The following is a 12,173-nucleotide window of genomic DNA, read 5'->3' as shown; positions in this document are numbered from 1 at the left end:
ATGGATAAGGATGACCTCAACACAGAACCAAAGCCTTTCCACATTAATGACATGCTCAAGAACGAATTTGACTCAGATCCTATGGAGAAAAAGGCACCCGAGGAAGAAAGTATAATATCTTCCCTCGGCATGTCCTTTTCATCCGTTTTTGAAAAGGAAACGTTGGAGGAGCGCGCTGAAAGGATCTTAGGAATCCCTCTTCTCGACTGCATTATTATGCAGCAACCTGAAGATGCATCATCATTGCTGGGCTTTTGTGTGGAGAACCAGGAGGTTAAACCTTCTACTATTAAAGATACAGACATTGATGAACAAATCCCAGATGACCAAAGAGAAGAGGAACCGAATCAGTTTGAGGCTGTCAAAACTGAGGTTGATGTTTGTTCGCAAGAGAATGATGTGGCCAATGACCAGGCGGACATCGAAGATGGTAGGGGTTGTGCAGGACCTCAGGATCAGGTGTCTAATACGTCTCAAGAGAACAACATTGACTCACAACTCAAAAGTGACATCAAAGCTTTATCTGCAATTGAAATGACAGAGAATCCCCTTAAACATGTTACAACTGAGCAGGAAGAAAAGGATACCTCTCCCCATTATCCCTCTCAGTGTCTCTGGCCATTCAACAACCTCTCTAATTCTTCTTTGTGTTCACCCATTCCAGACTTTGAAGCACCAAGCCCTGATCCACCTCTCATGCTCTCATCTTCTGATCCTACACATCTTTTGCATATTTCAAATTCAGAAATAGAGGAGGGTCCTGACCCTGAGTTGATTGCCCTCAACTCTGCAGAAAGTCATGCTCCTTGCTCTGAAAACTCTTCTCTTCCTCAAAACCCATCCTCTCTATCCCCTGCATCTACTGACTTTCCCCCAACCCCTTCTCCTCTTGATTTTATAATTCAAACTACAGAATCAGTGTCCGATATCGAGGTACAGGATGAAGAGGGTGAAACGTCACAGCTAATACATGAGATCAGTGACACCTTTGAGGACGTGGCAAAAGAAATAACAGAAGAGATAGTGTCACAACAACAAATTGAAAGTGGCCAAACAGATGATGCTGCTTCTGTGAAAGAGAGCGATGTCACGGATGAACAACAAACAAAAGAAGCAGATAAGAGTCCTACAGACCCCATCATGGAACAAACAGTTGAACCAACCCAAGAAAAGGCCAAAGAGGTCGACATTTTGCAGCAACAACTTGAATGTTTCCAAGTAGAGGATGTTGCTTGTGTTAAAGAGACGTGTATGACTGAAGAGCAGCTACCAGAAGAAGTCAACGAGGATCCTACAGATTGTTTGGATCAGTCAATATCTCAAGAACATGTAACTGACAGTGAAACTCATACAGAGGCTTTACAGCAGACATTTGATAATGGCCAAGAAAAGGATTCTTATATACAAGAGAGTATAATGACTGAGGAGCAATCACACAAAGACGCAGATGAGGACCCTACAGATCTTCAGGAACAGACCCAATCCACAGAAAATGACTCTCAATCTCAAATAGAGATCAAAATGGACATTCAACCACACTCTGAACCCTTTCACTCTTCTCCTCCCTCACCTTCAGACTCAGGCTGCGAGGTGTCTCAATCAGCTTCGGATGTGCTATCACCATCAGAGCTTTCTTCTACACCAAACACATCAAACAAGACAGACTCAGAGTTTGATTCTCTTTTGGAAATGAGCTCAGTCTGTCCCTCAGCTCTCAATCCTGATGCTGCTACCGCTGCTGGCATTCAAGAAACAGTCCCTCCTCCTCTTCATCTGGACTCTTGTGAAGAACCACTTGAGTTCTCTTCTTCATCTTGCACTGATTCACCCTCAGACCTGCCTTCCAGCTCTTCAAGTCTTCATCCACAAGAGGAAAGTGGAAGTTATGACCCTGACTTAACACTCAAAGAAAAGCCTGAGTATCCAATGTCTCTGTGGGATGCGGTGAATCGTATTAGGAAACATACAGCGCCTGACTCTGAGAATGAGGAGGAGGAAGTAAGTGAGTTGTGGGATCCAGAGAATGGAGGGGAGGACTTGGGTTTACCAGACGTGGTAGTGGGCATAAAATCATCAAAGAGGATAGTCATTGATGGATCATGGCAACACAATGCTTTAACAGCAGGAAGTGGTGAGGATGTAGAGGTGGAACAAATCCAGGAGGATCTGCGTCCTGAAGAGCCAAGTGCATATGTTGAAGAAGACACTCTGTCCTGCAGCAGCTTCAGCAGCCACGGCTCTGGGGACACCGTTATTGAAGCAGAAGAAGACGAGTTTGAGGAAACGCCTCTTGATGATGGGACAGAAAGCAAGACAGGTGATGACGATAGGTTTCAAGTGGCTGAGGAGGAGCAATGTAGCTGTGCTGAAGTAAAAGATGCAGCTAAGGAAACGTACCCAATGGAGGTGGAGAATATAGCCAGCAGGGCAGTGGAAATGACAGAAACAGGGCCAGAAGAAAATGACAGTGTGGTTTTCATGACATCAGAGGTTTCAGATCAAGCAATCATTGAAATTGAGTCTGTAAAATAAAACGTGAACAATGTTTGGTCCATTATATTTAACTAACAATGATATCTAATGTTATTGTGTCTGAAGCAATTAAGCAGATTTTCGGTGAAATCTGTTTGAGCTTTATTTTTGAGTAATAACTATTGATGTACTTGTTGTTTTACTATAGCATTGTAGGAATTTGACATTCGTGACACCAAATCAGATCAAATAGTAAAGCTTAATTGTGTGTGGTTCAGTGAAGAGATGGTTCAGAGATACAGTAGTTTTGGAGGATTTCACTGTTATCTGATTTTAAAATCTAGACCTTTTTCCGTGTTTGATCTGAAGTTATGTCAAACAACGACATTTTAATATTGTGTTTTAATTGTTGAGTGTTTATGGAATCATGATAAGATCATCATAAGGGTGCTGGGGCGGGCCTTTTTCCGAACTTTGACTAAGTGGAGAAACTTCTAAAATCCCTTCTCCACAATGTTTAAGGTAAATCAATGGGTGTGAAATTAGTGGAAGTAAAATAATATTTAATTATTTGAAGTGATTTAATGGTGTGGTGATATCTCTGGCAGAAATCTAGCCATTGTTCTGTATTATAAGTAAATAAAAATAATAGAGTGCATTAACACAAATCCTTAAAAAGTCAATCTGGTGTCCAAGGTCAATAATGAACTGTAATCCTGTGATAAATTGACACACATATAATATATAGTTAATTAAAGACAAAACAGATGCAAAGGTCTTACAAAGTTTATATATAAAAAGTAATCAGTAAATCAGAAGAATGTTCACAAGACAGCATGTTCGGATTTTTTCAAACATTGAAAATACATGATACCAAATATACTTTTAATCTACATCTACAGTACAGCATGAAGACTCTCCAACTGAGATCTTAATCATTTGGACTCAACTATCAGATTGTGGACGACAGCACACTCTGGTGGCGTTACACTGGAGTTTCACTAGACAAGAGGAAACAGAACTTAACTCTTGGTGCTTGAAATACAAATTTAAAAAACGCTTTAAATATTGTGATTAAAGGTGATTGTAGCTGGATTACATACTCATAAATCTATAAACTATTTAAACTAATTTTTTTTACTTTTTGTGTTGGTATAAAGATATGTTCTGCTCTGGATCAGAAGGGCAGCATGTTGGGAAAGTAAACCATTTTCTGGAAAAAAATCACTGTAAACATTAGAGGACTCAGACAAATATGAAATCAATAGCAAGGGGCCTACATGGGATTCATATTTCAAGAGTGTTGACATCAAAGGCATATTTTGTCCTTTGGTAAAACTAATTATTCTCAAATTGTACATGAGAAAGTTATTCCTGTGATCTTGTCGACATTCAATAAAGAATAAACTAGAACTGTAAAATGACACTTTCATTGTTGAGTAGGCATCAAAGCACTTTTTCCTGGATTTATCAATGCAAATGAATAAAGATTTAAGGACCAATTGACCACATTTCCACCTCGGTGTAATTCAATGATATTGCTGAAAAGTACAGTTAATCCTGTAAGAAATCATGTAGCTATGCACTCAGAAGTATAACTTCATTTGTGCAGTTTCACAGTTTTATCTGATGAAAAGTATGTGGAGGAAATTTTTATATAAAACAGACTATAAAAAAAAATTGTAAAATAACTTACAGTATATAAATAAGTGACAGGATAGTCCAAAGAGATACATTACAAAAATGACAAAATGGTCCTTAAATCTATTCTATTCTTCTCAATTCTATTAAATTGCAACATTTTTATTTTCAGGTGGATCTTTAGGTATATTTCATAGTAACTGTATACATCTTCTACCACTACCCATAATGTAAACTGGTGATGAGACAACTGAAAACATTACGGCTACCGACATCTCTGTTTCAGATGGTGAGATGATATCAAAGTTCGTCATGGGGTATTTCCAGAGCGTGATCACAGAGGTCTGCAAAGCAAACGGGACATGAACATAATTAAATTAAATACAATCACTACAGTAGAACAAAATGTTCAATAGACCTGTAAACCGCCATACACGGCATGTTTACTTTAAAGCATTGCTTGGGGTCCAGAGGGATCAGATGTAAAACTCAGCATTAAAAAATAAAAATAAAATATCAATCAAAATGATTCATACCTGTCCTCTTGCTGCAGAGTTTGTCTTTGATATTATCTGTCTCGTGACCGAAGAATTCAATGACTTCATCTTCATGCTGCTCAACAATTGTTTCACACTGGAGAAAAACATTAAAAAAACTGTTACAAGCTGCACATAGTAAAAGTCACACGACTTTAGGCTGTGGGTTGCATCCAAAATGTTTATTATCAATACCAAAAAAGGAATGTTATGCAAGGGCATGAACACAGGTGCCTGCTTTGAATATTCGATTAAATGTTTTACTTACTGCAAATTTTAAACTGCCTGTAACTCTTGAATCCAGCTTAGCCTCAGAAAGGTCCATCGCTCCACCAGTCCGAGACTTTATCCTAATGTAGGAATTCCTGTTTGTGGAAGAATCACTGTGCTCACCGTAGTCCTCCATCCTCTCACACACAGTCTCCATCAGCTCAAGGAGGTTTCCCTCAGAGCGGGCCAGGGGAACCTGGTTGCATCAATCATCATTCAAAACTTTCAATTATTGCAACCCTGCTTTAAAAATAAAACAAGCTTTAATATATAAGATTGGAGACAGGTCTGGTAAATGTATGAGACTTTTTAAAGTGGTGCATCCTACAGAGTGGGTTAGAGGGGGTTTTGGCCACGTCACTACGTGGCTGTGCTGCATCCTCACCTCTCTGATGGACTGGCTGCCGTCTGGGTTAATCCTGAAGGATCCCGTTTGGATCATTTTCTTTGGATCTACCTGTGAGATGGCCCACTCCATCTCATCGACCAGAGCCCTGCACGCTGCAGGGAGCAGGGGGAGAGGAGACAGGCATTAGGACGTTTCTGTTCTTAACAAAGAGCGAGCTTAAGATACAGACACATACCTCCACATTTCATGTCCTGTCCCTGTCTTGCTGCCTGGCTGAAGCTCAGGAAGAGACACAGAAACACACACGGTGTGAACAGGATGGCCGCTTCCCTCATCTTGCATCTAAACACAGTTTACACCACAACAAACAGGCTGTGTTATTATCCGTCACAAGAAACAATGAAGTGACTGTAAGAAGTTAGCTAAGCCTCAGCAGCCACCGCTAGCTACTATAATGTTGTTAGTCGGACTACCATTAACCAGAAAAAGAACATGACACAAAAACACAAATGTTGTCACGTTTTCCTTGAACTTACATGTTTCTTGTAGTGTTTTGTGAGACACCTTCACGCTTTACACGCTGTTCATGACGCTGTTACATCGCATTCAGTGGAATGTGGTGACGTAGGCACCGGAGCCGCTGGACAGGAGGGAGCCGCGCACGAGACAGCGCCTTCGCGTGGCCGGGAAGATGCCAACGGCTACTAGTGTTGTAAATTAACCAAGGTAACCTTTCAGCACAGACGAGACCTCCGTCACTACTGAGGGATGTTGTTGGTTTTATGGCGGCTCAACTATAAGTTTTCGACTGAAATGAACTGAAGACAAACACTTGTGCAGGATCATTGTGGTGTTGTGGGGGCTAAACACACACCATTTTCTTTGCAATATATGTAAAGGAATATTTTAGTCTGATGCTTAGCTGACCTGAGAAACGTCACATACACTTTGATGACATCTAACTAAGCCATCTACCTATAGACACTTATCAAGGGCCCACTAAACCAAGAGAGACAATATTTCTATACAGCTTTTTAATTTGGCTTTTAATTCAAAGTAATGTTATAACTGTTTACGTTTCAACCATTAGTTGTTACATTATTTGTATGTTTTATTAAATTGACATTTATTTATTTATTTGTAACATTTGTATTTAGTTATTGTTTTACACTTCAGAGAACTTTTAAATAGGCATTGGTTCTTCAGAGACAGTGAATATATTTCCTACCAAATATTTTACTTTCCTATATTCTCTACATTTATTAAACGGTGTTACAACTAAGTAAATGTTCACATTTCGGGCAATGAGTAGTCTAAAACTTATATCTATCTGATCTGAACTAATTTCTGCAAACAAAATAAAAAGCAACATAAAGATTTGCTTAGCAGGGCTGCAGAATAAGCAGCAGAGTGTGAATACATGTTTTACTATAGGATTTATATTACTCAAACCCAGCATACCCAAGGTGTGGGGGAAACTTCTGTGTAGCAATGCAGTGGGAGTCACCGACTCATGAAGGAGACACGGGGTGAGCTGGAGCTTTGATGTCAAACACTGATGGTTTATTTAGGAGTATCGGCCGGAGGATTCACATCACAAGTCCCAGAGCCAGAGGTTCTGACTTCACGGGAGAGTTGCCACGTCAATTCTGAAGAGCCTCTCTCTTGCTAGACCTTTTAACTGGTTCACAGAGAGTAATCAACATATTTGAAGAGATAGCCTAAACAGCTGGGAACACTGAATTACTTGCATCTGACACTTATGGCCTCGAAGATTACACACCTTGGAGTCCACAAACACCGAGAAGGAAGTGTTCCAGCGTTCTCACAACAATAAACCATTTGTGACCGAGAGTTGCCCGGTCAGAAACTGGGAACAACAACATATGGCTGAAGCAGCCCCTTTCCTTAAGGGAGATAACAGACGTCAGGGTTGGTCATAAACGTCAAAGGGCAAAAAGGTTAGATATCTAGGAGTCCAGGAGAATTATTCCCGAACACAAGGGATGTTTTTCACTCAAATAAGACATATCACAGATTGATAAACAACATTTCTTAGGTATTTTAACTTTTTTATTCAACAAGAAAAAATACTTTTTGTACATATAAAAGAGATTGCAGTGAGGTCATTGAAAATAAACAGATATGGTGACAAAAGAAGAACCCTATCAGAAAACCATTGTGTGAAGTTTGAATTTTCACAGTACCAATTTCCTGTCTGACCATGGAACCAGAAAAATGGTCGCTGACAATACAAACAAGTGTTCCCATAATCAGACCCTTTACACTACTTACAATGCAACACATGATGCAGCGATAAAACAACAAATGTATAACCAATTGTTTAATACATTTTATCAGAAGATAGATTATTAGACAGGCTGAAGGTCAAATAAAGAGGCATACATCTGACCAAATGCATGTGGCCTGCAGTGACATATTTCCAATTCATTTGCAAACTGCTAAGCATTACCTTCTGCTGTTAGCCCATCAATGAAAACAAATATTTTTTCAGGAGAATCTTTAAAAAAAACAATTTTTGCACAAATATTTGGTGTTTGTTTTGGCATGACATGTCATCATAATCATATAAATGGTCACATAAGAATATGATACATCTTGCAGTGAAAAAAATATATATATTTCCTAACAAAAATATTAGTCTTTCAAAAAGTATGATGAAAAATGCACAAAACAATATCTGAACACACAATACACCTCAACCCTACTACACATAGTTTAACAAAGATGCTATTGATTTACTAAATATAATATAGTTGTGTTGAAACAACAATGATTTGTATTGGTTTTAAAAAATGTTTTTTTGACAGAATAGTGTGTGATAGATTGTAGAAATGAGGCACAGTGGTGAATTCAGGAGGCACACTGGTCGTCTGCACAGTAACACAGAAGTTCAGTTTAGAATTTGGTCAAAGGTTTGGTGTATGTATCAGCCCAAACCGGCAAAATCCATCTAACCACTAAAGAGTTTTTAGAATTAATTTGATATATATTTCATATCATTTTCATTGTCCTATTCTCATTTTAATTTCAGTTTTCTTCTGCTTATAAAAGGTGTCAAGTGAGTGAAGTTCACAAGCACACTTTTGCTTACACTTGTCTCCTCTATTAAACTTCAAGTACTCAAATTTGTGCCAGGACACGGGAAGCCCTGAGATCAAATGAACACGTGTTGTTCTGCTTCACTTCACATTTAAACCATTTACTGTATGTACCTCACTCTTTTGCACCACAGTGCCAATTTCTATCTTGTTCTTCCACATTCATTTCAATGCAATCTTGTTCTGTAACATAATGGCATTTAGCACACATCCCACCCCTGCCCAAGTTTAACTCAATAAAGAAAATCTATATCTACATAATATCCCAAAATAGAAGCCAAGCAAACATTTTAAAATGCTAAACTTAACTAAACATCATACAGTACAGGCCAAATAGGCATTTATCAAAACTTTTTTTTAAAAATAACTACACATGAATAAAAACATCTCAGACAAACTGACCTAAGCTTAACTGAGAAGGAGATTTACAAGAGTAAATTAAGTTGATATAATAGAGATACCACATTTTTCTATTCATATAAATATATAAATGTATGTGTGATAAATAAGATGTAACATCTATCAATAGGAGGCAAACTATTTAGGGATCAAACTTCAAGTGCTGCATTTAGAAATGATCAGTCATTAACTTTACATTTATGACAAAAATAAATGATAAATAAATGATAGGGGAATGTATACATTTGCTGAATACATGTAATATGATTTCGTTTTAAGTGAGTGTCTGCTGTCACAGTGTCTTTAAGTTACTACACCCAAAGACCACCAATATAATGCATTTTCAAATCCTACACACTGGCATTTGTTGAATAATTTAAAATCAGCCAGTCCTTCAAATAATTGGAAATATGTTGTGGAAACATACAAAGGATATATAGACTTTATTTCCAAGAAACAGAATTCCAAGCACCTAAAATAGATGCATAACTGTGTATAAAATGACATTAAACTGTCACTCTTCCATATAGTATAAAACACAGGAAAAAGTGTGAATAAACACACATCAATACCTTGTATATTTGTCAAGGGTTATATAGATATTCAATATATTAATTTAAACAATTTATTCGTTTAATATTAATAACATCTTGATGAAAGATTTGAATCACATACAATTAAACAAGGACAGCTATTCAGTTCCTACCAAATGAAAAACATGTTTTAAATAACATCTTGACATTCATAGACTTTTCAGAACCTTCTGTCACCATGGCAAATTTATAAATATATATTTCTAATGTCATTTCAGCTAAACCAAGAAGACTGAATGAAATGTGCAGAGTGCTGTAAATATTTTAGGTCCGCGGCACACTAAGTGCAGCATCCTCTGAAAACAGCTGACTGTCTCTGAACCCCTCTGAATTTAATTCACTGTTATCTCAATGATGTGGAATTGTAAGTTTATTATTGTGCAATGTCTGTGTAGAAAGCATGTTCCTCACAGTATTGTCTAGTTGGCAAAACATGTTATATTGGACTTTAAGAGGTGTTTTTAATTTTTAAACTTGATGTAGTTTGCTTTGTTACAGGAACAAACATCTTTCCGAGATATTAAACCATTATTTGGCTGAGATTGACAAGACATTTACAATAAAAAGCATCCTCAATTGGATTACATATTACTGGGTGTACAACACAGTGTGTACTTTAAGGACACTTTAAAGACATGCTAGGCACAGAGAGGTGAAGACTAGCACATACTGGCCGGGTTTCAGTGGTCCCTCGCTACTGTCGGGTCATCAGATCAACATCTGCTCACATCTCGTCCTCCTTCTTCTCAACCAGTGTCAGTGTCCATGTCAGTCAGTAGGTAAATGTCAGTGTGCCGGGACAGTTGCATCTGAAAGAGAGAGGACAGAATTTAATACAAATGGTTAACTACACATGTCAATCCTATAAGCATTACTTTACCAGGATAACCTGCATGGCAACAGGACATGTTTTCATATGATTTGGCCACGCCATGCCGTATTCGTCTGATTCTCAAGTTCACGTATTAATGAATGGTTTTACAATTAGGAAATTATTCAGAACTTAATCTTCATACATTGCACAAAAAAAACACAAGATGACATGCTTATAGGGCTGCAAAACACAGTGCAAGCTGATGTTTTTAAATGTCTTGTTTTGTATATCTACAATCCAAAGATAATCAGCTTCATTTAATATAAACCGGACAAAAATCCGAAAGTCGTGATCATCAAAATAGTTGCAGGGGATCTTTTTGTGAAACTACTTATTGTTGTTTATTGCCTCCATGCTCTTGTAGATCAATGTTATATTATGTAATTTACGGTTTTGATTTATAATTTTTTTCAAGGAATATAAACCTAGTAGAATGTAGAAGAAATACGCAAGGAAAATGTAAAATCAAAAAGAATAATTTGGCAATCAGTTCACAATTTGAATTTGATTGTTTTAAAATGACAGATTCATTAATGGTGCTCACCTTACAGTAGGTCAAAATGTTACTTTCCAAACTCAACTTTCCTCATTTAATCCAGGAAAGCGCTGAAAATGTATTATTTATCCTACGATAACTGCCATCATCCTAAAATGTCACCATTCAATCTGGGTAAAAGGAACGTAAACAACTTCCTTGTGTGTTACCTTATCACATTATCACCACCTAATGAGCAGTACAGTAGGGCAAGTTATCAAGTTTAGTAGTTATTTATAAAATTAACATTACAAGACTGCCGAAAAGACAATTCTCTAGTTATTTCTGAGGTATTGATTTATTTTATGTATGATACAATCAAGAATGTTCTCTATTTAAAATAGACTTGTAGTTGAAACCCTTTCATGTATAAATCCTTTAGACATTCATACAGAAGACGCCAACAAATGTCCTTATATCCATACTTTCCCATTTATTTTTGAACACATGGGGTGCTTTATCACGTTGCAAGGAAAGACACTTATTCATTCAATCCCAAAGAGCAGAAATTAATATCTTAATCTACATCAAATCTATCCCTGGAAAAGTTCAAATGTGCTTTAGCCATGAAACACTGTGTGTCAGCAGTTACCTTGAGTAACTTTATGAAAGCTTTTGAGAACTCTGAACCCGAGACCAGTTTCTCGGAGTTTGACAATTATTGAAATCCTGTTTACTTTATCCAAGCTGTAATCTATCAGAGGCTGACAGCAGAAACGATGGCACTCGTTTTATATGAAAATATGAATATTCCATTTTTTGTAAACAAGTTTGAATTCTCATAATACTTTTATTCTTAGTAAAAGAAACACACACATTTAAAAAATAAACCAACAGTGTTGAAAACAAACACAGATGTACGAATTCAAACAGATTACAACTTTTTCATTTCTAAAAGGAAGTCTTAAATGAATCGGTGGACACACTGTAGATGCAGTGCACCCAATTCAGCATCAACATTTACTACATGCAAATAAATCTGACTTGACTATTTATTATCCACAATATGACTTGAGGTTTAAAAGGTGGATTACAGATTGGAAACCCTCTGAGAAAACTGGGGATCATGGGATCATGGGCTAATAATAATACCAATAACATATAAGAGGACATATAATACAAGTATAGAGACAACAGAGACAGAGGGAACATAGACAGAGAGACACATAAGAGACAGGACAGAGACAGACGACAGGAGAAAGAGCGAACATAAGAGAGAGCGAGAGAGAGATAGTATATATACATATATATATACATATATATACATATGTACATACATATATACATATATACACATATATATATATACATACATATATACATATATACATATATATATATATACCACATATATCTATACCTATCATATATATATACATCTA

General features: G+C 37.1%; 2 protein-coding genes across 4 annotated transcripts in view; both read right to left on the bottom strand.

Moving 5' to 3' along the window:
* Positions 1-3,243: 3,243 nt before the first annotated feature.
* Positions 3,244-6,687, bottom strand: cnpy2 (canopy FGF signaling regulator 2). Its single transcript, XM_034198456.1, has 6 exons — positions 5,805-6,687; positions 5,504-5,610; positions 5,305-5,420; positions 4,918-5,115; positions 4,650-4,746; positions 3,244-4,457 (listed from the first exon to the last, which is right to left on the bottom strand). Exons 2-6 carry the CDS (start codon positions 5,601-5,603, stop codon positions 4,414-4,416), a joined length of 555 nt encoding a protein of 184 aa, XP_034054347.1. The 5' UTR covers positions 5,604-5,610; positions 5,805-6,687; the 3' UTR covers positions 3,244-4,413.
* A 632-nt stretch (positions 6,688-7,319) lies between these two features.
* Positions 7,320-12,173, bottom strand: part of LOC117534258 (natural resistance-associated macrophage protein 2-like) — a 22,748-nt gene continuing 17,894 nt past the window's right edge. For all 3 annotated transcript variants that reach the window (XM_034198452.1, XM_034198453.1, XM_034198454.1), the window contains one exon: positions 7,320-10,191. In XM_034198452.1, the coding sequence (XP_034054343.1) occupies positions 10,129-10,191 (63 nt within the window). In that variant the 3' untranslated portion in view covers positions 7,320-10,128. The remainder of the gene's footprint in view (positions 10,192-12,173) is intronic.

This window comes from Gymnodraco acuticeps, unplaced genomic scaffold, assembly GCF_902827175.1.
Source record: "Gymnodraco acuticeps unplaced genomic scaffold, fGymAcu1.1, whole genome shotgun sequence".
Classification (NCBI taxonomy): Eukaryota; Metazoa; Chordata; class Actinopteri; order Perciformes; family Bathydraconidae; genus Gymnodraco; species Gymnodraco acuticeps.
The sequence above is the reverse complement of the archived record's forward strand: the minus strand, read 5'-3'. Positions and strand labels throughout refer to the sequence as shown.